The 27152-nt window shown below is 42.8% G+C and overlaps 1 protein-coding gene across 1 annotated transcript; it reads left to right on the top strand.

Annotated features, from left to right (window-relative positions):
• Positions 1-625: 625 nt before the first annotated feature.
• Positions 626-24826, top strand: ahsa1b (AHA1, activator of heat shock protein ATPase homolog 1b). Its single transcript, XM_078406901.1, has 9 exons — positions 626-923; positions 10680-10870; positions 12710-12792; positions 14039-14156; positions 18195-18283; positions 18987-19115; positions 20598-20699; positions 21488-21539; positions 23089-24826. Exons 1-9 carry the CDS (start codon positions 844-846, stop codon positions 23259-23261), a joined length of 1017 nt encoding a protein of 338 aa, XP_078263027.1. The 5' UTR covers positions 626-843; the 3' UTR covers positions 23262-24826.
• The last annotated feature ends 2326 nt before the right edge of the window (positions 24827-27152 follow it).

Below are 27152 nucleotides of genomic sequence, written 5' to 3'. Positions count from 1 at the left end.
TCACATTGAATGGCGGTGCTGGCTCGAAGGGCCGAATGGCCTACTCCTGCACCTATTGTCTATTTTGCGGGCGGAGTTCTTTTGGAAGTTACGCCCGGAAATGAAACGTCTAGAAGGTTCTAGCTACGCAACCGACTCCGCTGTTCTAGCACTTTCCAAGAGGGCGGAGGCCCCAGCAGGGAGGGCGTGAAAGTCCGTCAGTGTCATCAATCACAGAGCGGACAATGCCAAAAGAAGAAACTAAATCCTCAAGTTAGATAGTTAATGAAATAAAACTTATCGCGGGGCATGGTTTTTGTGCACCTGGCTTCGGCACCGGATGTTGAATGGAGGAAAACTGGGCGACTGCTCGGCGAACTTGCGGGGGCGGAAGTGCTCTGACGTCAGTAGCCACCGGCGGTCGAGGTGGAGATAGTGGGTGCGGGGCGGAAGTGCCTGTTACGTCACGGTGTTTTAGACACCGCCTTCTCCGACGCCGTTCGTGACGCAACGCCATTTCCGCCCCGCACCGGCCGTCTCCATCGAAGTCGTGTGACGTAAGGTGGGCACTTCCGCCCCGCAAGCCGACGCCACTGAGCTTGTGCGCGTGCGTATTGCGGACAAAGGGCAGGCTGCAGCCGCGCTGACGTCACGTCTTTCTAGCATGTTCTGACGGCGACGGGACGAGGAGGACAGAGGCCGCTCTGGGCGAAGAGTCGCTCGCCAGCTGTGCTGTGGCTCTTCCATCAGCCCGCGCAGGCACGAGGCTCCTCACGCTGACAGAAGGGACACTTTTCCATTCTCCATTTATTTCTATTTTTTATTTATTGTTTCGGTCTGCACCGGCGCCGAGTCGCTGTCACGATGGCCAAGTGGGGACAGGGTGATCCGCGCTGGATCGTGGAGGAGCGAGCCGACGCCACTAACGTCAATAACTGGCATTGGTGAGGCGATGGGATCTCTGTGCACTTCATCTGCCTATCCCTCCCCAATCAACCTTTATACACTTACCCTCTCCCCATAACCCTCATTCAACCTTTATACACTGATCCCTAACACTTTTAACTTCATCTGTTATCCCTCCCCATTCAACCTTTTTACATATACCCCCTAACCCCTCCCCATTTAACCTTTATGCACATCCCCCTCTCACTTCACCTGCCTATCCCTCCCCATTCAATCTTTATACATATACCCCCACTCCTCTAACTTAATTTGCCTGTCCCCCCATTTAACCTTTAAACACTTAACCCCTCCCCATTCCCCCTCACTCAACCTTTTTACAAATACCCCCACCCCTAACTTTATCTGCCTATCCCTCCCCATTCAGCCTTTAAACATATACCCCCCCAACCTCGTATATCTATCCCTCCTCACTCAACCTTTCTACATATAGCCAATCCATCTAACTTCATCCCCCTTTCCCCCATTCAACTTTTATACATATACCCCTCATTCACCCTTTATACTATACCCTCTCCCTGTAGCTTCCTGCCTATCCCATTTAACTTTTATACACATACCCCCATAACCTCTCCCATTCAACATTTATACACCTACCCTCTCCCTAACCCCCTCGCTCAACCTTTAGATACTTAACCCCACCCCTCCCTCTAACTTCATCAGCCTATTCCTCCCCGTTCAAACTTCATACACATACCCCCTCCCCATACCCTTCATTCAACCTTTATACATGTACCCCTTCCCTCTAACTACATCTGCCTGTTCCTCCTCCCCATTCAACTTTGGATCGGAGGAGGGGTAGGTGGGAGGGTGATCTAATTGAGTTATAATAGGTTTTGGTGGTGTCAGTAAAGAATGTTTCCATTTGTGTGGAGGAGCATGATTAAAATTTAAAAAGGAAAAATAATGACCAGGAAGTATGTGGGAATTTAAAAAACACCAAATGTAAAGCATGATGAGCATGTGGAACAAGTTACCACAGGGTGTGTAGGAAGAAAACTGCAGATGCTTGTTAAAATCGAAGGTAGACACACAATGCTGGAGTAACTCAGTGGGTCAGGCAGCATTTCAGGAGAGAAGGAATGGGTGACGTTTTGGGTCGAGACCCTTCTGCAGACTGATGTCGGGGAGGGGGCAGGACAAAGATAGGCTGTAGTCAGAGACAGGAAGATTAGTGGGAGAACTGGGAAGGGGAGGGGATAAAGAGGGAAAGCAGGGACTATCTGAAGTTGGAGAAGTCAATGTTCATACCGCTGGGGCGTAATCTACCCAAGCGAAATATGAGGTGCTGTTCCTCCAATTTGCGCTGGGCCTCACTCCGACATTGGAGGAGGCCCAGGACAGAAAGGTCAGATTGGGAATGGGAGGGGGAGTTGAAGTGCTGAACCATCGGGAGATCAGGTTGGTTAAGGCGGACTGAGCGGAGGTGTTCAGCAAAACAATCAATAAACTTCAATACATTCAAAACTCCGCTGCCCGTCTACTCACACACACCTCGATCCGTGACCATATCACCCCCGTCCTTTATAAACTCCACTGGCTCCCCATCCCCCAGAGAATCCAGTACAAAATCCTCCTCATAACCTACAAAGCCCTCCATAACCTGGCCCCATCCTACCTGACCGACCTCCTCCACAGGCACACTCCCACCTGCACCCTCCGCTCTGCCGCTGCCAATCTCCTATCCCCCCACATCCGGACTAAACTCAGATCCTGGGGGGACAGGGCTTTCTCCATCGCTGCTCCCACCCTATGGAACTCACTACCCCAAACCGTTAGAGACTCCCCCACACTCACCACATTCAAAACATCGCTGAAGTCTCACCTGTTCAGTACTGCCTTCAACCACTGAAGGTCACCTCACCTTCTGTCTCCTTTCTCTGTTCATTTATTTATTTACTTATTTATCTATTTATTCATTTCCCTATGTTCTCAAAATCTCTGTAAAGCGTCTTTGAGTATATGAAAAGCGCTATATAAATAAAATGTAGGGTGACCTGGACAGGTTGTGTGAGTGGGCGGATACATGGCAGATGCAGTTTAATGTAGATAAGTGTGAGGTTATTCACTTTGGAAGTAAGAATAGAAAGGCAGATTATTATCTGAATGGTGTCAAGTTAGGAGGAGGGGGAGTTCAACGAGATCTGGGTGTCCTAGTGCATCAGTCAATGAAAGGAAGCATGCAGGTTCAGCAGGCAGTGAAGAAAGCCAATGGAATGTTGGCCTTCGTAACAAGAGGAGTTGAGTATAGGAGCAAAGAGGTCCTTCTACAGTTGTACCGGGCCCTGGTGAGACCGCACCTGGAGTACTGTGTGCAGTTTTGGTCTCCAAATTTGAGGAAGGATATTCTTGCTATGGAGGGCGTGCAGCGTAGGTTCACTAGATTAATTCCCGGAATGGCGGGACTGTCGTATGTTGAAAGGCTGGAGCGATTGGGCTTGTATACACTGGAATTTAGAAGGATGAGGGGGGATCTTATTGAAACATATAAGATAATTAGGGGATTGGACACATTAGAGGCAGATAACATGTTCCCAATGTTGGGGGAGTCCAGAACAAGGGGCCACAGTTTGAGAATAAGGGGTAGGCCATTTAGAACGGAGATGAGGAAGAACTTTTTCAGTCAGAGGGTGGTGAAGGTGTGGAATTCTCTGCCTCAGAAGGCAGTGGAGGCCAGTTCGTTGGATGCTTTCAAGAGAGAGCTGGATAGAGCTCTTAAGGATAGCGGAGTGAGGGGGTATGGGGAGAAGGCAGGAACGGGGTACTGATTGATAGTGATCAGCCATGATCGCATTGAATGGCGGTGCTGGCTCGAAGGGCTGAATGGCCTACTCCTGCACCTATTGTCTATTGTCTATTGTCTTACCGGCAGTCTTACCAGCTACGCTGTTGTGCCACCTGTGTATTCTCCTTGTGACACTCACTACATTTTTGGAAGATAGCTATCTTATTTTTTGGTAATATTGTTTAAATTAATAATTATATTAATATTATTTTTTGGTAATACATGTTATTAAGGGGACTGGAGTTGTTACCTGCTTATTCCATCCAAAAATTAGGTAGTTATCAGCTGGCAAGAAGAGTTAATGTGTATGTAACAGAAATGTGTAGAATTCTGCTGAACATGGGCTCGGAGAGGTAATGTATATGGGCCTTGATTTGTTATCAAACAATATCTACAGAAATTTTGATTTTGAGTTGGCTTACCATTGATTCCTGTTCAATGTCAGTCGCATAGTTTTGGTTTATGTGAAGGACGATGCACTGATAACTTGCGAGGCATTGGATGTTGCCATGCGAGTCATTTAGGAGAGGCAATGAAATTTTAAGATTCTAAGTTTGGGGTGGTGGTGAAAAGATTGTAAAACATATCATAGTCATAGATTTATGCAGTACCAAACTATGCCTAACTTGTCCATGCTGACCAAGGTGCTTTGCTGAGCAAGTTCTGTTTGATTGCATTTGGCCATTATCCTTGTAAACCTTCGTACGATACGATAAAACTTTATTTATCCCAGGAGGGAAATTGATCTGCCAACAGTCAAAACACAAAATACATGAAACATGAAATTAAAGTAACGAGTGGACCCCACGACAAAAGGGGGAGGAGTTGTACACAGCCACAGGGAAGAAGCATCTCCTGTGGCGTTTTGTCCTGCATCTTGGTGGAACCAGTCTGTTGCTGAAGGTACTCTGCAGGTTGACCAGTGTGTCATGATTTTGTCCAAGATGCTCTGCAGTTTGAGGAGAACCTCCCCCCGAAGACCACCTCCCATGAATCCAACTCCGCCCCCGGGATGGAGCCAGCCTTACTGATGTGTTTGTTAATCATATTGGCCCTGCTGCCCCAGCACATGACAGCGAAGAAGATGGCACTGTCTACCACCGATTTGTAGAACATCTGCAGCATTTTACTGCAGACGTTGAAGGAGCGGAGCCTTCTCAAAAATACAGCCGGCTTTGTCCCTTGTACAGGGCCTCAGCGTTGCTGGACCAGTCCAGTTTATTATCCAGGTACACGCACACGGTATTTGTACTCCCTAGTAAACTGCACTTCCACAGCATTGATGGAGACAGGGGACAGGGGTGTTCTCCTCCTCCTAAAGTCCACCACTAACTCCTTAGTCTCGTCGGTGTCCATGAGCCGGCACGTGTTAAGGGTGCCTTACTATTTGACGATGCATGTAAAATGGCCCTTGTGATATCTGATGAAAACTGCCGTTATTTGGTTTGAGATGTCAAGTTAAAAGGTTTTCTGCCTCTAGAGCAACAGTTGTTGCTGCTCAGATCAGATTTTGGCCCACATTGTCTATGGTGGTTCTTTTGTTCAAGCAATCCAAAACTAATCCTAACTATCACAGATAAATAATTGCACATTTAATTTATCCACATTTACCAAAAAGGAACTATCTCAACTTTGATCTTCTATGTTAATTGCACTTGTCCATAGATTAAAGCAGGATTGGACTTGGCTTTGACACCTTGTGAAGAAATATGGAGCTGGCACCTGTAGGTGTCTCTTAGTTAAGGATCTGAAGGTCTGTTAACTGCTTACAACACCATTCTTGAGTCGTATATTTAAGAAAAATGCTGAGCTCAACATGCTTTTAGTTTTAAATCTAGATTTTGGTTAGTTCAGAAATTGATCGTCTTAATTGTATAGCACAGAAACAATCTCTTCAGACCACCACCATATCCATGCGGAACTTTTAGGTCATCTACACTAAGCCCACTTGCCTGCATCAGGGTTATGTCCTATGCCCTGCCCCATTAAGTACCTGTCTCAGTCTTTCTTAAATATAGTGATTATATCTGATTCCACTACATCTCTGGCAGTGTGCTTCGGGTATCAACCACTTTGTATTTTGTAAAAATCTTGCCCCTCTATCCACTTAAAATAAAACATAACTGTCCCATTAAAAAAAAACTCTTTGTTTTTGACTATCAAACCTAAATGTGGCTATCATGATCTTGTACACCTCTCTCAGTCATTCACTCCTCAACCTCTATTGCTTGAGCAAAAGCAAGCTTGGCTTATGTATTGTCTCCCCATAACACAAGACCTCTAATCCAAGCAACAGCCTGGTGAACCACCACTGCACTTGTGCATGATCACAACCTTCCTGCAGTGTTGAGATAAGAGCTAACAGTGCATTCAGAAAGTATTCAGACTCTTTACTCAGTACTTCTCAGGTTGGATGGGGAGCGTCAATGCACAGCTATTTTCAGGTCCCTTCAGAGATGTTCGATCGGCTTCAAGTCTGGACTCTGGCTGGGCCACTCAAGGACATTCACAGACTTGTCACGAAGCCACTCGTGCATTGTCTTGGCTATGTGCTTAGGGTTGTTGTCCTGTTGGAAGGTGAACCTCCGCCCCAGTCTGAGGTCCAGAATGCTCTGGAGCAGGTTTTCATCAAGGATCTCTGTACTTTGCTCCATTTATCTTTCCCTCAATCCTGACCAGTCTCCCAGTTCCTGCCGCTGAAAAGCATCCCCACAGCATGATGCTGCCACCACCATGCTTCACTGTAGGTATGGTATTGGCCTGGTTTCCTCCAGATGTGACGCTTGGTATTCAGGCCTGAGTTTAATCCTGGTTTCATCAGACCAGAGAATCCTGTTTCTCATGGTCCGAGAGTCCTTTAGGTGCCTTTTGGCAAACTCCAAGCGGGCTGTCATGTGCCTTTTACTGAGGAGTGGCTTCCGTCTGGCCACTCTACCATAAAGGCCTGATTGGTGGAGTGCTGCAGATATAGTTGTCATTCTGGAAGGTTCTCCCATCTTCACAGAGGAACTCTGGAGCTCTGTCAGAGTGACCATCGGGTTCTCCCCCAATTGCTCAGTTTGGCCGGGCGACCAGCTCTATGAAGAGTCCTGGTGGTTCCAAATTTCTTCCATTTAAGAATGACGGAGGCCACTGTGCTCTTCGGGAACTGCAATGCTGCAAAAATTGTTTTATACCCTTCCCCAGATCTGTGTCTCGACACAATCCTGTCTTGGAGGTCTACGAACAATTCCTTCATCTTCATGGCTTGGTTTTTGCTCTGACATGCACTGTCAACTGTGGGACCTTTATAGACAGGTGTGTGCCTTTCCAAATCATGTCCAATCAATTTAATTTACCACTGGTGGATTCCAATCAAGTTGTAGAAACATTTCACGAGTAATCAATGGAAACAGGATGAACCTAAGCACAATTTTGAGTGTCATAGCAAAGGGTCTGAATACTTATGTAAATGTGATATTTCAGTTATTTCTTTTTAATTACTTTGCAAAAATTTCTAAACGCCTATATTTGCTTTTTCATTCTGGGGCATTGTGTGTAGATTGATGATCAAAAATTTTAATTTAATCATTTTAAAATAAGGTTGTAATGTAACAAAATGTGGAAAAAGTGAAGGGGCCTGAATACTTTCTGAATGCACTATACATAAAATATTCCACGTGCAGTTTAACCAGTTTTTTTAATTTACAGAGTTGCTGTACAATATCCCAATTCTGTGTTTAGACCTGTGAAGGCAAGTATGCTGTATGCCACCTTCACCCTGTGTTGCCATTTTCAGGGAGCAATGGACTTGGAGCCCCTTGTTCCCTTCGATTTATTGTACGTTCTGTACCATTTTACTTCCTAATAGCAGCACTTACAGTTGTCAGGATTAAATTCCACCTGCCAAAAAAGGACACAATGTGCTGGAGTAACTCAGCAGGACGGGCAGCATCTCTGGAGAACATTGATAGGTGATGATTCAGGTCGAGAGACCCCTTTTCAGACAACTGCCATTCCATCTGCCTATGCTTTGTCCAACTTTTCAACTGATCAATATCCTTGTTTCAGCCTTAAACAACCTTTGCTATCAAGAACACGCCCAATTTTAGTGTAATACGAACATGCTAATCATACCTCTTGCATTCATGCCCAAGGCATTAATGTATATTACAAACTGTCGTTTGCAGCACCGGTAGGTCAGACTTCTAATCAGAAAAACTTCTTTCCACTGCTACTCTCTTAATTCCTCAAATCCTGTTCACCATCTACTAAAGTCAGGAGTATGATTGAGTACTCTCCAATTGCCTGGATATGGAGCAGCTTCAACATACAGGACAAAGCAGCCCAAACTGTTCTCGCACTCACTCCACCCATGCACAGTGCAGCTGTTTGTACAATGTACCAGATGCCCTGCAGCAACTTGCCACGACTCCTTTGTCAGCATCTTCCAACCCCCCCAACCACTTCCAAGTAGAAGGACAAGGGCAGCAAAATCAAAGGAAACATCACCACTTGGAATTTGCCCTTCAAGGAATCCACCATCCTGACTTGGAACTACATCACCGTTCCTTCACTGTTGTTGGGTCGGAATCCTGGAACACTCCCTAACAGCATTGTTGGTACCCAAACCTCAAGGACTGCAGCAGTTCAAGAAAGCAGTTAACTACCATCTTCTTAAGGGCAGGACTCATGCTGTTGGCATTTGGAGTATTTTCCTAATGTTGGCCTGATTGAAATCAGCGGCGATGAAAAAGGCATCAGGATTTGCTGGCACTAATGGCAGAATATAATCTATCCAGTGCTGCCTTTGCATTGGCTTGGGTAGTTTAGCTGCCAACAAGATTGTAGATAGACACCAAAAGCTGGAGTAACTCAGCGGGACAGGCAGCATCACTGGAGAGAAGGAATGGGGGACGTTTCGGGTCGAGACCCTTCTTCAGACTAATGAATGGGTTGGGGGGGGAAAACCTTTTTTCAATCTCTTACCTTGACGGAGATGCGGCCTAACATCGTGGAGTGGTGCGGCCTTTCCTGGAGACCGGCGGGCGCGGTGTGGACGTGGAGCTGTGATCCTTTGCTGAGGATCTACTGTGGTGAGCTCCAACCACGGGGCCTGTGGACTTTAACACCGTGAAGCCCGTGGTCTCTGGTAAGAATAGGCCGATCCGGGAGCTCCATGCTGTGGAGAGTGTTTCAACCAGGAGTTCGAGTTTCAACCAGGACGCAGGAGTTACGATCATCCCGACGTGAGGGTTTCGGACATTCGGCAGCGGCGACTGCGGATGGTTCAGCAGCCCCGACCTCGGGTGAACAAAGAGGAAGATGATTGGACTTTATTACCTTCCATCACAGTGAGGAATGTGGAATCCGCTGTGGTGGATGTTTATGTTAAATTTTATTTTATGTGGCTGTGCGTCTTGTTGCTTTTTACTTAGTATGGCTGTATGGTAACTCAAATTTCACTGTACAGTACCTTAATTGATACATGTGACAATAAATTGAATCTTGATTGTAGAGGTGGTTTGAAGTGGTTGTAATTCAAGGAACAAATTGTTGTGGACTTAAAAGTAAGATTTTAATATCAAACATGATACTGCTGATTTATGTAGCTGATGTTGGTTCAGTATTGGATAATCAAAACATTTATGATTAAAATCTTATTTCTTGGTGCTATTCAGTTTTTGCACTGTATATCAGTGGTTTTTCAAAGGTTTGTTTCGTAGATTGCAGCACAAAATAGAATTGATTTGAGCATGTTATCAGCAAAACAGGTGGAATTGCTAAGATATAAAATTGAGTCATCAGTTGCCATTGTGAAGAATGTCTAATAGTATTAACTATATTTCATGGATCATAGTTGTATAGCATGGAAACTAACTATACGGCCCAATTCATGCATGCCGAACAAGATGCCGCATTTAAACTAGTCCCATTTGTCTGTGTTTGGCCCATATCCTTCTGAACCTTTCCTATCCATGTATATGCCCAAATGTCTTTTAAAAGCAGATATTTTATAAACCTCAACGACTTCATCTGGCAGTTCGTTCCATATACACAGCATGCTTTGAGTGGAAAAAGTTGCCCCTTTAGTTCCTGTTAAATCATTCACCTCTTACCTTAAACTTCTGCCTTTTAGTTCTTGATTTCTTCAACCCTAGAATTTACATTTCCTTAAAATATAATAGGGCAAACTTTAATAACATTTATAGAATACAAAATTTGAAATGATCATCTTTGGCTCAAACTAATAATTGAAATTGGTATAATCTGTTCAAAGGACCACGAATGCTTCATCTAAAGTGGCGGGTAGAGATTATTATTTGAGATCTATTGCATTTGCTGCCATAAATTAGTCCTGGTTGAATAAACCGGACATTATGAAAGATGAAAGAATGGGTCGACTGGGCTTGTATTCACTGGAATTTGAGAAGGATGAGGGATCTTATAGAAACATATAAAATTCTTAAGAGGATTAGACAGGGTAGATGCAGGAAAAATGACCCCGATATTGGGAGAGTCCAGAACCAGGGGCCACAGTTTAAGAATAAGGGGTAGGCCACTTAGGACTGAGATAAGGAAAAAAAAATTCACCCAGCAAGTTGTGAATCTCTGGAATTCTCTGCCAAAGAAGGCAGTGAAGGCCAATTCACTGAATGCTTTCAAGAGAGAGTTAGATTTAGCTCTTTGGGGTAAGGGAATCAAGGGATATGGGGGAAAAGCCAGAATGGGGCACTAAATGGTCTACTCCTGCACCTATTTTCTATGTTTCTATATAAACATCTGTAAAAGCTCTTTTAAAACTAATGGAAATTCTACAAGATAAATGGCATATTCTGTTTTACTTGTTGACAAAATATTGCGCCAACTCAAACATAATTGAAGATGCCAGCTTGAGAGCCAATTGATCAAAGCTTCAGATTTGAGTCAGTAAATATGAATTTTTCTTTCATTGTAAACCAATCTTCTGCAGGACGGAGAGAGACGCCTCAAAGTGGTCAATAGATCAAATTAAGTCACTGTTACTCGCAGTCAGTGTAGAAAACGAAGAGGGCGTGTGCGAAGTCACAGAGGTGACTAAGAGCGACGGAGAAGCTTCAATCAACAACAGAAAAGGAAAACTGATTTTCTTCTTTGAGTGGACTATCCACTTGTCATGGAGAGGTGAGTATGCAAAATAAATCAATCAAATTGCACCATAGGGGTTTTGAGTTTTTGAATTACAAGCCTATTGTAGTCTACAAAAATTTTGATCGGTGTCTTTTAAATGACCTCAGACGATTTAATATGAGCCCACTTTCAACGGTAGAAAATGGTCAGAATTCCTATGTGCAAGATTGTGGATATCAGAAGGTGCAATTAACCATTGGTATGGCATTTAAAATTCAATAATATAACTGCTGCGATGTACCTTGTGAGAAACAGCCTTCGTTTTGATACTATTTAATAACCAAAATCTGAGGTGTCGTATCCAAGCAGTCAAGGGGATAGATGGGGAGTGTGTCATGTGTATTTTGGTGTCAGTTGGTTGGTTTATTTTAGTAACACATGTAACTGGGACAGATTTAACCTGCTTCATGACCTTGTGAGTGCTCTGTCCGCCCACTCTATAGTACAGACATTTCTCTTCTCAGTTCAGAGTTGTTTTGCGATGGCATTATTTTATAAAAGCAACTTTTATAAAAGAGAAGGGGCATAACCAATGGGTCTCTATGACTCACTCACCCATCCCCCTGTCCCCATGCACTTGAAACATTGTACATTAATGGAAAATGTTAATTTGGTGTAGGCAACGATGTGCCCTAGTTTGTCCTAGTACTGAATAAACAAGTTATGGTTGTAACTAAAGCCAATTGGACAACCTGTGCATTAACTAGTGAACAGTGGGGCAAAGAAGACACAAGAAACTGTAAATACTGAAATCTTGAGTAAAGTGCTGGAGGAACCTAGGCAGCATTTGTGAAGAGATGTTAGAGGTGACGTTTTGGATCGGGACCCTTGTCCATTTTCCTCCATAGCGACTGCCTGACCTGCTGAGTTCTTCCAGCACTTTACTTTTTGCCCGTATGGTAATGGCCGTTTAATTTCTCATTTAAATAAATCTTGAATAAGGAGGAGGTAAATATTTAACTCTCAATAAAAAAAATAACTGGCAGGATAAATTGGAAACGAATATCAAGTATTCTCTTGTGGATCATGGTTGTGCATGGAGTAGAGGGTAGTGGTAACTGAAGATTTTGCAATGTGAACCGGGTGTAATTACAGAAGTTGGATTGCCAAAGATGTGTTGCTTTTTCCTCTTGAGAATAGGACTGGGCATGGTTAAATAATCGAGTGCAAAACAAGAGCCTTATTGTGGTTTAAAAGACCAGTATCATTCGAGGCATTCGTATCACTCCAGAGATACTGCCTGTCCCGCTGAGTTACTCCAGCTTTTTGTGTCTATCTTCAGTTTAAACCAGCATCTGCAGTTCCTTCTTGCACATCATTCAAGGCATGCATGATTAACTTGACTTTAACTTAATCTGTCCCCTGAAATAGTGAAATCTTACTAATATGCTTTGAGAAAGGAAATCTCACAAAATCCAAAGTGGGATGTGAAAAAAGAACCAGTTTGTTCACCAATTAAAATGAAAATCACTAAATGAAAGATTTAACCTGCTCGCCTTCCTTTGTCTTGTTACTTGAAATTGATCCTCATTGATAACCTGTACCGTCTGAATCTGGCACCCTCCAGGACCTAACTGGCAGATTTTCCAGATAGTTGTCGTTTGTGTTATTTCATAACACAATTTTAATTAACTTTTGTAGATGCAAGGTAAAAATATAATTTTACAGCAAAAATGTATCTGAAAAGGAATGTGGGAACTGGGCCCTTGTGTGTTGAAAGACCGTGGCCAATATTATCTCGTGACCCTACTGCCAAGCCATTGATTATTCAAAAATCCCTTTGCTTTACTATCTAACTTACTTAGTTTCTAACTTGTAATTCTTTCATTGTAGCAACTTCAAATACTGGAATTAAATACAAAGGAACTGTTGAGATACCAAATCTATCTGATGAAAATGACATTGATGAAGTGGATGTAAGTTCCCTAGTTCTGACACAAATGGGGTTATGCAATGGGGGGAAAAAAACTTATGAGCACAGCAACTCAAATGACCACCTATCCTGCAAGCTTCCATATTTTGATTTTAATTTGCTATGAACTATTAATATTTAAAGTTGGGGTCGCCAGCCTTGGGTGGGTCACAGAATTTTCCAACAAAGGCCATCGTTTTTTTTAAAATGCTAACTATATTATAGTAAGATTTCTATAATCTGCTTGAAATAAACAACAGCATTCCAAAAAGCTTTTCCAATTACCTGCCACACCTATATGCTGGTTTATTTTGTGTACAAGGAATTTGAAGACCCTTTGACCTATAATCTTACTCTGGTTAATTTAAAAAAAAATTGTTTCAGCACGTGTCCTTTCAAAATGAAGCGTGCCACAGTAGCACAGCATGGGAATAACCTTTCTTTCCAACTCATCTATGGCTACCAAGATGCTCAATCTAAGCTAGTCACATTTGCCTGTGTATGGTCCATATTCCTCTAAACTTTTCCTATCTATATACCTGTTCAAATGCCTTTTAAATGGTATTGTATCTGCCTCAACTGCTTTCTCCGGCAGCTCATTCCATTTACCCGCCACCCTCGGTGTGGAAAAAGCTGCCCCTGAAGTTCCTAGTAAATCTTTCTCTCCTCACCATAAAACTATACTATCTACTTCTTGATTTCCCCTACCCTGTGGAAAAAGTCTGTGCATTCATCCTATCTATGTCCCTCGTGATTTTGTACACCTCTATATGATCACCCCTCGGCCTCTTATGATTCAAGGAATAAAGTCCCAGTCTGCCCAACCTCTTATTATAGCACAGGCCTTCAAGTCCTGGCACTATCTTTGTAAATCTTCTCTGCATTCTTTCCAGCTTAATGACATCTTTCCTACAGCAGAGCGACTAAAACAATACAATACTTCAAGTGCGGTCTCACCAACTTCTTGTACAATTGCAACATAAAGTTTCAACTTATTTATTCAAATTCCAGTATGCTAAAAGCCACTGCCTTTACACTAACTAGTTATGACACCACTTTCAGGAACTATATATCTGTACTCCTAGATTCCACTGCCGACAACACCCCCCTTTCTCCACAACACTACCATTCACTGTAAAGATCCTTAATTTAAGATTAAATATGATTAACATATTGGCAGATTTTGATTTGGTTTGCATTTGTACCTTTCATAGCAGACGGAGTCTAACCAAATTCATTCTGTTTTCCAGGTTATCGTTGGTTTAGCAAAAGATGAACCTGACACAAAACTGTTGGATCTAATGAAAACCAATGGTGCAGATAAGATCAGGAAGGCACTTCTCAACTACGTTGACACACTGAAATTAGGTGAGTATAGAGCCAAGCATGTAAGGCTAAATATCAAATTTTCAAGGAAAATCTGTAATGGAGCATGACTTTCAGTGTATTGAATGCTGTTAATTAAAAATGGCTGTAAGGGCAGAACTATACATCCTGCTTTAAATTACATTATTTGTCTATCTTGGTATTTTATCAAGATGCTTGGACCATCTCCAACATCTCCCTACTGTTTCTAGATCTCACCGTCTCCATCACAGGAGACAGACTATTGACTGACATCTATTACACACCCACTGACTCCCATAGCTATCTTGACTACACTTCTTCCCACCCTGCATCCTGTAAAGACTCTTATTCACTACTCCCAATTCCAACAGCCTACGTCGCATCTGCGCCCAGGATGAGGTTTTGCATTCCAGGTCATCGGAGATGTCCTAATTCTTTAGGAAACGGGGGTTCCCCTCTTCCATTGTAGATGAGGCTCTCATTAGGGTCTCCTCGATATCCCGCATCTTCGCTCTTGCTCCCCCCCCCATTCGTAACAAGGACAGATTCCCCCTTGTCCTCGCCTTCCACCCCATCAGCCGTCGCATACAGCATATAAACCTCCATCATTTCCGCCACCTCCAATGGGATCCCACTACTGGCCACATTTTCCCATCTCCACTCCTTTCTGCTTTCTGCAGAGACTGTTCCCTCCGCAACTCCCTAGTCAACTCGTCCCTTCCCACCCAAACCACCCACTCCCCAGGACTTACCCTTGCAACTGCACGAGATGCAACACCTGCCCCTTTACCTTCCCCCCCCCCCCCCCCGTGGTGCTGGGAAATATTGGTGCTGGGACCTCTGAAACGTATTGATTTGGACTAAAATGTGTGTGAGCTGATTAATAAGTTTGCAGACAACATAAAAATTAGCAAAGTTGTGTATATATTGTAAAAACCTGGGGTCCCAACACTGAACCTTGCGGCACCCCACTAGTCACTGCCTGCCATTCTGAAAAGGATGCGTTAATTCCTTCTCTTTGCTTCCTGTCTGCCAACCAGTTCTCCATCCATGTCAATACCCGACCCCCAACACTATGCGCTCTAATTTTGCACACTAAGCTCTTGTGTGGGACCAGAATCGAGAGAACATTGGAAAATTATTACCAATGCATCCACGATTTCTAGGGTCACCTCCTTGAGTACTCTGGGATGCAGATTATCAGACCCTGGGGATTTGTCTGCGTTCTGTCCCGACAGTTTACCTAACACCATTTCCTGACTAATGTGAATTCCCTTCAGTTCATCCCTCCCACTAGATCACCTCCGCTCAGTCCGCCTTAACCTAACTGATCTCCTGGTTGCTTAGCACTTTAAATCCTCCTCCCATTCCCAATCTGACCTTTCTGTCCTGGGCCTCCTCCATTGATGGAGTGTGGCCCAGCGCAAATTGTAGGAACAGCACCTCATATTTTGCTTGGGTAGCTTACACCCCAGTGGTATGAATATTGACTTCTCCAAGTAGCCCTTGCTTTCCCTCGCTCTGTGCAGGACCAGCACTGCTGTTCACTATGATCATGGCTGATCATCTAAAACCAGTACCCCGTTCCTGCTTTTTCCCCATAGCCCTTGAGCATTTAGCCCTTAACTGAATCTAACGCTCTTTTTAAAACATCCAGTGAATTCCACAGATTCACAACGCTGTGGGTGAAGAAATGTTTCCTCATCTCGGTCCTAAATGGCCTACCCCTTATTCTTAAACTGTGACCCCTGGTTCTGGACTCCCCCAACATTTGGAACATTTTTTCTGCATCTAGCCCATCCAATCCTTTAAGAATTTTATATGTTTCTACAAGATCCCCTTTCATCCTTCTAAATTCCAGTTAATACATGCCCAGTCGACCCATTCTTTCATCATATGTCAGTCCCGCCATCCCGGGAATTAACTTCGTGAACCTACGCTGCACTCCCTCAATAGCATTAATGTCCTTCCTCAAATTAGGAGACCAAAATTGCACACAATATTCCAGGTGTGGTCTCACCAGGGCCCTGTACAACTGCAGTAGGACGTCCTTGCTCCTAAACTCAAATCCTCTCACAATGAAGGCCAATGTGCCATTAGTTTTCTTTCCTGCCTGTATCTGCATGCTTATTTTCAGTGACTGATGTACAAGCACACCCAGGTCTCGTTGCACTTCCCCTTTTCCTAATCTGACACCATTCAGTTAATCTGCCATCCTGTTCTTGACACCAAAGTGGATAACTTCACATTTATCCACATTATACTGCATCTGCCATGCATCTGCCCACTCACCCAACCTATCCAAGTCACCCTGCAGCCTCCTAGCATCCTCATTGCAGCTCACACTGCCACCCAGCTTTGTGTCATCCGCAAACGTGGACATGTCACATTTAATTCCCTCGTCTAAATCGTTAATATATATTGTAACAACTAGGGTCCCAACACCGAGCCTTGCGGCACCCCACTAATCACTGCCTGACATTCTGAAAAGGATGCGTTAATTCCTTCTCTTTGCTTCCTGTCTGCCAACCAGTTCTCTATCCATGTCAACACCCTACCCCCAATACCATATGCTCTAATTTTGCACACTAATCTCTTGTGTGGAACCTGAGTCGAGAGAACACTTGGAAAATTATTACCAAAGCATCCACGATTTCTCAGGCCCCCTCCTTGAGTACTCTGGGATGCAGACTATCAGACCCTGGGGATTTATCTGCGTTCAGTCGCTACAGTTTACCTAACACCATTTCCTGACTAATGTGAATTCCCTTCAGTTCATCCCTCCCAAGAGATCCTCTGTCTCCTCATATTTCTAGGAAATTGCGTGTTCCTTGGTGAAGACAGAACTAAAGTACTAATTTAACTGTTCTGCCATTTCCTTGTTTCCCATTATAAATTCACCTGTCTCTGATTGCAAGGGACCTGCATTTGTCTAACATCTATTTTTATTCACAAAATGCTGGAGTAACTCAGCAGGTCAGGCAGCATCTCGGGAGAGAAGGAATGGGTGACGTTTCGGGTCGAGACCCTTCTTCAGACTGATGTCAGACTTTGTCTAACATCTAACTTTATATGGTCCAATCTGATTTGTGAAAATGTAGTAAGGGGTGAGAACTGCAGAAATTCATTATGGCAGGATAAATAATACAACGGTTCTTTGATTTTTTTTTCTGTGGCCACTCAATTTATCGTGGCTCTTCTGAAGATGGAGGGTAATGGGTGATATTTTGGCTGGAGGTCTGTGACCACTAATGTTCTAGAGGAAAATAACGGTGCTGGGAAATATTGGTGCTGGGTCCTCTGAAACATATAATTGATTTGGACTAAAATGTGTGTGAGCTGATTAATAAGTTTGCAGACAGCACAAAAATTAACAAAGTTGTGAATAGTGAGGAAGGTTGTCACAAACGATATTGCAGGCTGTAGATCAATTGGGAATATGGGTAGAGAAATGACAGGAGGAGTTTAATCCGGATCTTATAGAAACTTACAAAATTCTTAAGGGGTTGGACAGGCTAGATGCAGGAAGATTGTTCCCGATGTTGGGGAAGTCCAGAACAAGGGGTCACAGTTTAAGGATAAGGGGGAAGTCTTTTAGGACCGAGATGAGAACGTTTTTTTTCACACAGAGTGGTGAATCTGTGGAATTCTCTGCCACAGAAGGTAGTTGAGGCCAGTTAATTGGCTATATTTAAGAGGGAGTTAGATGTGGCCCTTGTGGCTAAAGGGATCAGGGGGTATGGAGAGAAGGCAGGTACGGGATACTGAGTTGGATGATCAGCCATGATCATATTGAATGGCGGTGCAGGCTCGAAGGGCCGAAGGGCCTACTCCTGCACCTATTTTCTATGTTTCTATGTGCAGTGTTGCACATAGAAACATAGAACCACAGTAAATGGTAGTATCCTAACAGCATAGAAGGATCTTAAGTCCTGCCTCACTGGTGGAGAGTTTGCAGTTAAAGCGAGCTGCTTTGTATAGAGTACTCTGCTTCTATGCTCTTCTACCACAGTACTTAACTGGACCAGTGCAAAAATTTAGTCAATTGTTTTATTTCAGAATTTACTCAAGGAATGATATTGCCAATAATTGATGGAGTTCAGAAAGAACAACCACAGTCCAAGCCCAAGATTGATCTACTGGTCAAGGTAAAGAGGCATTAACTACAATTCTGTTCTGTTTGGAGGGATGGGGAGTGGTAGGAGTAGGTCTAAGGAAATGCAAGAGGGCTCCATCAACCAGAGTACAAAGGAAGACATATTTCCTGGAAAAGGAAGACATTTTGGATGTCCTGGAATAAAATGCCTCATCTTGAAAGCAGATGTGATGGAGGTGGAGAAACTGGGGAGGTGGCAACTTGCAAGAGTGGGTGGGAAGAGGATTGGAAGAGGACATATGGGAGTAGATTTACAGTAAAAGTCAGTGGATAGCTTGTCTCCAGTCTGAAAGATCCAGAAAAAGAAGAGAAGTGTCAGAAATGGTCCAAGTGAGGTTTGTGAACAGGTGGAAGTTGGTGCGAATGACATAAAATTGACTCTTGTAGAGATGAATTCCCGATCTTCAATCTAACTCTGTGGCATTTGCACTTTTTTAAATCTGCACTTTCATTGTAGCTATAATACTATATATTGAACTCTTGGTTATTTTGTTTTCATGCACCACTTGATGTCCTGGTGTATGGTATGGTTGGCCTGGCTAGCACACAAGATTTTTTTCAATGTATCTAAGTACACATAACAATAAACCAATACTGATATGGAGTTAGATGGTTGTCCACACTACTGCGTTGTGTAATTCTCTGAAACCTGGAGTTTATTTCCCTGATGTTACAATACAATTTTAATTTTTCAGGCTCCTACATCACGGTTACATGTCCAGTCTAAATCAGTTCCCGTGAAGATTCCAACCTGCAAAATTAACTTAAAAGATGAGTTTATGACGTCGCCAGAAGAGCTTTACAAGATCTTTATTACAGAAGAGGTAAAAGTGTCAGCTAGCAATATAAATTGGTTGGGGAAACATTGTTTGCTCTTGTGCATCATCTGTAATTAAATGGAGTGTTTTGAAGAGATTGTTAGGAAGACTGGGTAGTGTGGGAGATATTGTCTACATTGACGTTATTGAGGCCTTTGAGGCTGATCTGTGAGAAGTTGGATTATGTGACATCCAGGGCAAGCTAACCAAATGACTGCAAAATTAGCTAGGTGACAGGGTGGTTATTTTTTTAGACTGGAGGTCTGGAACAAGTGGTGTGCCACAGTGACCAGTGTTGGATGCACTTTTATTATTTATTAATTATTTAGGTCTGAATGTAGGTGGCAGGGTTAGTGAGTTTGCAGATGACATAAAAATTGGTAGTATCATGGACTGTGAAGTATATTTAAGATTACTGTGGGATTGAGATCAACTGGGCCAGTGGACGAATAACAGATGGAGGAGGCGTGCATTTTCACAAGTCAAACCAGGGCAGGACTAGCACATTAAATGTTAGTATTGTGGGGAGTGTGGTAGAACAGATACCTGGGTGTGCAATTATATAGTTCCATGAAAGTGACACAGATGGACAGGATAGTGAAGGGGTTTGACATGCTTGCCTACATCGGTCAGGGTATTGAGTACAGCAATTGGAACATCAAGCTACAGATGTACAAAGACATTGATAAGCCACAGTTAGAGTACTGTTTACGGTTCTGATCTTCCTACGGTAGGAAGGATGTCATTAAACTGGAACAGATGCAATAAAAATTGAGAATGCTATCAGGTCTAGAAGTTATGAGGTGTACAGAGATTGGTGGGGGTTCGGTCTATTTCCCCTGGTACACTGGAAGGGAGACCTTGCAGGCAGGGGTTTATAAAATCATGATTGGTTTAGATAAGGTGAATAATGATTTTTTTTCCCAGGGTAGGGAGGATAAACTAGAGGGCATAGGTTTAAAAGAGACCTGAGGAGTAATTCTTTCCACACGGAGTGTGGTATACAGATGGAATGAGCTGCCAGAGAAATTGATAGAGGCAGGAACAATGATGACATTTAAAAGACCCAAGGACAGGTACATGGACAGGAAAGGCTTGGAGAGATATGGGCTAGGTGCGGGTAAGATGGGGCCAACTCGATTCAACAACTTTGGGTGTGGTCGAGATGGGCTGAAGGGCTTGTTTCTGTGCTGTGCATATTGCATGTTCATTTTTTTTGGTCTTGATTACAATGTTAGTTACAAAATATTGAGAATATTCAGGTTATTTTTTGATCAAGAATTGGTAAGCAATTAACATTGTAAGATCCTCTGCATCAGAAAATTAAACCGTTTCTCTTTAATATACTTGAGTCTAACTTGGTTATTGACATTGAAGTAGTACACATCCAATTCATAATTAGTGATTTGAGAAAGGAGATACTTGCTTCAAAACTAGGGAGTTGATTGATCTAGAACATTAACTATATTGACCATCTTCTAATTTCAGCTCGTCCAGGCTTTCACACATGCACCAGCTGCTGTAGAAGCGGCCAAGGGAGGCAAATTTCGGTTGCTCGAAGGGAATGTCAGTGGAGAATTCTTGGAACTGGTGAATATCTGCCTTTTGGATCCTTGTTTCAAGTTGAAAATTTATATTTAAAAAAAAAGTCTAAATTAGAAACAGCTTTTATGCATTGTCATTCTCAGGCTAGACCAGATATGAAGGCCAGTCAATTTTCTTGAACTACTTGTTAAAGATAGTAGACAATAGACAATAGGTGCAGGAGTAGGCCATTCAGCCCTTCGAGCCAGCACCGCCATTCAATGCGATCATGGCTGATAGTCCTGGGTATTTGGTACAATAGCAACTTTGATGATAGCACAATGGACTGCTGACTATTTTCCAAGTTTGTATTATAAATTTAAATTCTTAAATTGCCAGGATTTGAGGGCTTGGGCTGTAGGGAGAGGTTGAGCTGGCTATGACTGATTTCACTGGAATATAGGATGATGAGAGGTTATCTTATAGAGCTGTATAAAATCATGAGAGGATTAGATGGGGTAGATGCAGTCTTTTACCCAGAGTTGGAGAATCAAGAAGAAGAGGAGAGAGATTTAAGGTGAGAGGGGTAAGATTTAATAGGAATCTGAGTGACAACTTTTTCACACAGAGGGTGGTGGTATATGAAATGAGCTGCCGTAGGTAGTTGTTATACGAGGATTTTGCCCGAACAGTCTGTGACCCAGATTCTGAGGTGACCCGGTCTGAGGTGCCTGATTCTGTGTTACAGAACTGTTTAAAATGTTTGCTATTAGTGCAGTAAATTTGGTAGTGGAGGAGAAATAGGGGCTAGTAGTAACAAATATTGCAATTATTGGTTTAATATTGCTTACTAGGTTTCCGAGCAACGGATTGTTATGAAGTGGAGGTACAAATCGTGGCCACCTGGTGAGTCCCTCTCTACAGCTTTTAATTGGTGAATGTAAATGGATGTTGTGATTTGATATTAGCTTTCAAACTTCTTAATTGGATGTCATGTGCTCAAGCCTTATTTGCTACTACCTGCAGTGATATCAAGTTGTGCATTCAACATTGAAAGGAAAAATTCACACCTGTTAGACTGTCTTTTTAAATTTCCCAACAATCTTAACATGGGGAAGGGTTGTTGTGCATTGGAAAATTTGTGCAATGGATTGCCATGTGATTAATTAAATAACATCATTAAAATTAAACCAAATGCTGCATCAACATCTGGGTGGGTGAAGGAGTCCATATTTCTGAGCATTGGGAATAATCCAACAAATTACAGGCAAGTGAGTCTTGCACCTGTGGTGGGGAAATTATCAAAGCAGATTCGTAGGGATAGGATTTACACACATTTGCAAAAGTTTGGTTTGTTATTGTTAAGTGTACTGAGGTACAGTGAAAAGCTTTTTGTTGTGTGCCATACAGTCATCAATGATTATACATGATTCCAAACCGTCCACAGCATACAGGATAAAGTGTGTGGCATTTAGTGCAAGATAAAATCTGATTAAAGGTGGTTCAATGATCTCCACTGAGTTAGATAGGGAGGTCTGTCTGCTCGCCAACATTCCAGCTGAGAAGAAACTGTCTCTAAATGTGGAAGAATGCATTTTTAAACTTCTGTACATCATGTCTGATCGGAGAGGGGAGAAGAGAGTTACTGGGGTAAGATTGGTCCTTGATTGTGCTGTTGGCCTTGCCGAGGCAGCGTGTTATGTAAATGGAGTCCATTGAAGGAAGGTTGATTTGCATGATGGTCTGAGCTATGTCCATAACTTTGCAATTTCTTGCGGTCTTGGATGCAGCTGTTCCCAAACCATGCTGTGATGCATCCTGATAAAATGCTTTAAATGATGCATTTGTAGAAGTTGGTGAAGGCTGCTGGGGACACGCTAAACATCCTATGCCTTCTAAGTTAGTAGAGGCATTGGTGGGTTTCCTTGCCCATTGCTTCAACGTTACTTGTCCAGGACACTGCTGGTAATGTTTATTCCTAAGAACTTGAAGCCTTAAAATAAATAAATTAAAAGATTAAATGAAGTTTGAGCTGCAATGATGGGATTCTATCTGGATTCCTGACCCAGAAACCTAACTTGAGATTGGAGTGAAAATATCCTAATTTTGTTATTGTGTATTTTGAGAAATACAATTTCATGGGCTGGCTCTTTAGCAGTCTTGATTGGCACCTCAAATTCTATCCTTTTAGAGCTTCTGTGGGATTTAATGCTTGACAAAACTGCTAGCTCCTACTGTAATCTAGCATTATTGATTTGTCATAATTGTGTAGCAACTTACAATAATGTACATGAGGGTAGACACAAAATGTTGGAGTAACTCAGCGGGTCAGGCAGCATCTCGGGACAGAAGGAATGGGTGATGTTTCTGGTCGAGACCCTTCAGAGTTAGTTTCATAGCTGTATTTATTTTGGCAGATAATTTTTGATTTTAATTGTTCCTGGTTTGCTTTCAGAACATTATGCAACCATTACGCTGACATTTACGGGCAAGAAGGATGGAACAGAACTTCAAGTGGACTGCAGAGGTGTCCCATTGGGCGACGGAGATCAGACAAAAGAAGGCTGGCAACGTTATTACTTTGACGGCATTAAGCAGACTTTTGGATACAATGTACGACTGTTCTAATGGGATAGTTCCTCAAACCCCAAGATAACATATGATGACAGAAAAGCTTTAGACTTTTGTTCATTTCACTGTTCATTCTTTGTTTACAGTCCAGCCAACCTGCAACTATGATAGGCTTTAAAACATCCATTACCAGTGGATCGTTAACCAGCTGTTAAATTTCAATTCAGTAAATCTTGGCTAAGAATTGGCCCATGCTGTGAAATTTTAAGTTCAGTTACATCTAAATTCACTCTGGTACTAATGTGTAAAATGCCAGTTGAGTCTTGAATAGTAACTGCATTGTTCTGCAAAGGTTTGGGCCTCTAAAGAATTGATCAATGTCTTGCATGAAAGATTAATTTCAGATTGGGCAATAATTCTCTAATTACTCTTCCATCCCCAATTAACTCAGTTCTTCCATGTCTTTCAGTTCATACCCACTGCACCTGGCACAGTTATTACTGGACCTGAAGTTCCATGGCTGTTCAGAGGTAGAACTCACCAGCCAGCTTTGTATCCAATGTTATTCAGAAATTTATAGGATTGGAAGTCAAACTAAATATCCTTTTTTTCATGCTCCTTTGAGCAGGTAGTGTAGCACCATTTTCAGCTGAGTTTCTAGTTTTGAACAAGCCACTGTCAAGAAATTGAGACAAAACTTGCTTTCAAAATAGACTGGTGTATTTAACTAAATGATTCCGTAAATGCTGCTGCATTTTCCTAAAATCCTTCTTCATTATTGTGTGGAATTAGATTTTGCTAAACAAATTCTATGGGCAGTGGAAATTCTGCAGAACGGGATGCTTAACATTTCCTGTAAGATTGCTGTAATCTAAGCTTGTTATTAGAAGGATCAGGACAATAATGCCTTGGCGTGGGACAAGGCCAGGTTTCGCCTAAACCTGAGCATTAGAGGGGAGATGAGAGGTGGATTAGAATTTAAAACTATATGGTTTCACTGTTCATTCACTTCTGCTGGTTAATTGGTTTTCCTAGAACTGGGATCCTGCCTTATAATTCTGTTATTTGTTTAAAGCCTTGCTTTCCTAAAGATTAGACAAAGTTCAAATGACAAATCTAATTTGAACAAGACAAAAACAGCCATTTCACTGTCCCAGTCAACTAAAAAATACACGGCCACCCTAAGTGGTTGGAATTTAGAATTTTCCAGCTGTGTTTTGCCATGAGTTAAGTCAATTACATTGAGGAATAGAGAACAAGGTTTTTGTATGGAGTAAATGTTGGTAGTAGACCACCTGAGCCAGATAAATACCACCATCTGAAGGAGCTAGTGTGGAATACTGACACGTGACAATTTGCAGATTGTGGGATCTTTCCATTCCTGACAACCTGACCCAAGTGACAGTAATCAAATATTGCTTTAAAAAAATGTCACTTAGCTTTTTATTTGTAATGGTACTGAGCTGATCAAACTGCACGTAGATATCCTGTGCCTTTGTGGGACTACATTTTAAGCTTGATCTGTTTTGCGGTTTGGGACGCTTGACTGGCAGACAAATGGAGGCTGGTCGTCTATCCCCATGTACATTACTGTCACGTTGCTTTATTAAAAACAATTTCTACCCAACCATTCTGCCTTATTTTTATGTATGGTTTGTACTGGAGCCTACCAGGGAGAAGGCAATTCTGGATTTAGTGTTGTGTAATGATCCTGATCCGATAAGGGGACTAGAGGTAAAAGAGCCATTAGGAGGCAGTGATCACAACATGATAAGTTTTACTCTGCAAATGGAAAGGCAGAAGGGAAAATCGGAAGTGTCAGTATTACAGTATAGCAAAGGGGATTACAGAGGCATGAGGCAGGAGCTGGCCAAAATTGACTGGAAGGAGGCCCTAGCAGGGAAGACGGTAGAACAGCAATGGCAGGTATTCTTGGGAATAATGCAGAGGTTGCAGGATCAATTTATTCCAAAGAGGTGGAAAGACTCTAAGGGGAGTAAGAGACACTTGTGGCTGACAAGGGAAGTCAGGGACAGCATAAAAATTAAGGAGAGGAAGTATAACATAGCAAAGAAGAGTGGGAAGTCAGAGGATTGGGACTCTTTTAAAGAGCAACAAAAGTTAACTAAAAAGGCAATACGGGGAGAAAAGATGAGGTACGAGGGTAAACTAGCCAATAATATAAAGGAGGATAGCAAAAGTTTTTTTAGGTACGTGAAGAGGAAAAAAATAGTCAAGGCAAATGTGGGTCCCTTGAAGACAGAAGCAGGGGAATTTATTATGGGGAACAAAGAAATGGCAGACGAGTTAAACCGTTACTTTGGATCTGTCTTCACTGAGGAAGATACACACAATCTCCCAAATGTTCTAGGGGCCGGAGAACCTAGGGTGATGGAGGAACTGAAGGAAATCCACATTAGGCAGGAAATGGTTTTGGGTAGACTGATGGGACTGAAGGCTGATAAATCCCCAGGGCCTGATGGTCTGCATCCCAGGGTACTTAAGGAGGTGGCTCTAGAAATAGTGGAAGCATTGGAGATCATTTTTCAATGTTCTATAGATTCAGGATCAGTTCCTGTGGATTGGAGGATAGTAAATGTTATCCCACTTTTTAAGAAAGGAGGGAGAGAGAAAACGGGTAATTATAGACCAGTTAGTCTGACATCAGTGGTGGGGAAGATGCTGGAGTCAATTATAAAAGACGAAATTGCTGAGCATTTGGATAGCAGTAACAGGATCATTCCGAGTCAGCATGGATTTACGAAGGGGAAATCATGCTTGACAAATCTACTGGAATTTTTTGAGGATGTAACTAGGAAAATTGACAGGGGAGAGTCAGTGGATGTGGTGTACCTCAACTTTCAGAAAGCCTTCGACAAGGTCCCACATAGGAGTTTAGTGGGCAAAATTAGGGCACATGGTATTGGGGGTAGGGTACTGACATGGATAGAAAATTGGTTGACAGACAGAAAGTAAAGAGTGGGGATAAATGGGTCCCTTTCGGAATGGCAGGCAGTGACCAGTGGGGTACCGCAAGGTTCGGTGCTGGGACCCCAGCTATTTACGATATACATTAATGACTTAGACGAAGGGATTAAAAGTACCATTAGCAAATTTGCAGATGATACTAAGCTGGGGGGTAGTGTGAATTGTGAGGAAGATGCAATAAGGCTGCAGGGTGACTTGGACAGGTTGTGTGAGTGGGCGGATACATGGCAGATGCAGTTTAATGTAGATAAGTGTGAGGTTATTCACTTTGGAAGTAAGAATAGAAAGGCAGATTATTATCTGAATGGTGTCAAGTTAGGAGGAGGGGGAGTTCAACGAGATCTGGGTGTCCTAGTGCATCAGTCAATGAAAGGAAGCATGCAGGTACAGCAGGCAGTGAAGAAAGCCAATGGAATGTTGGCCTTCATAACAAGAGGAGTTGAGTATAGGGGCAAAGAGGTCCTTCTACAGTTGTACCGGGCCCTAGTGAGACCGCACCTGGAGTACTGTGTGCAGTTTTGGTCTCCAAATTTGAGGAAGGATATTCTTGCTATGGAGGGCGTGCAGCGTAGGTTCCAACTAGGTTAATTCCCAGAATGGCGGGACTGTCGTATGTTGAAAGGCTGGAGCGATTGGGCTTGTATACACTGGAATTTAGGAGGATGAGGGGGGATCTTATTGAAACATATAAGATAATTAGGGGATTGGACACATTAGAGGCAGGAAACATGTTCCCAATGTTGGGGGAGTCCAGAACAAGGGGCCACAGTTTAAGAATAAGGGGTAGGCCATTTAGAACGGAGATGAGGAAGAACTTTTTCAGTCAGAGAGTGGTGATGGTGTGGAATTCTCTGCCTCAGAAGGCAGTGGGGGCCAGTTCGTTGGATGCTTTCAAGGGAGCTGGATAGAGCTCTTAAGGATAGCGGAGTGAGGGGGTATGGGGAGAAGGCAGGAACGGGG

This window comes from Rhinoraja longicauda, chromosome 10 (assembly GCF_053455715.1).
Source record: "Rhinoraja longicauda isolate Sanriku21f chromosome 10, sRhiLon1.1, whole genome shotgun sequence".
Lineage (NCBI taxonomy): Eukaryota > Metazoa > Chordata > Chondrichthyes > Rajiformes > Arhynchobatidae > Rhinoraja > Rhinoraja longicauda.
The sequence above is the reverse complement of the archived record's forward strand: the minus strand, read 5'-3'. Positions and strand labels throughout refer to the sequence as shown.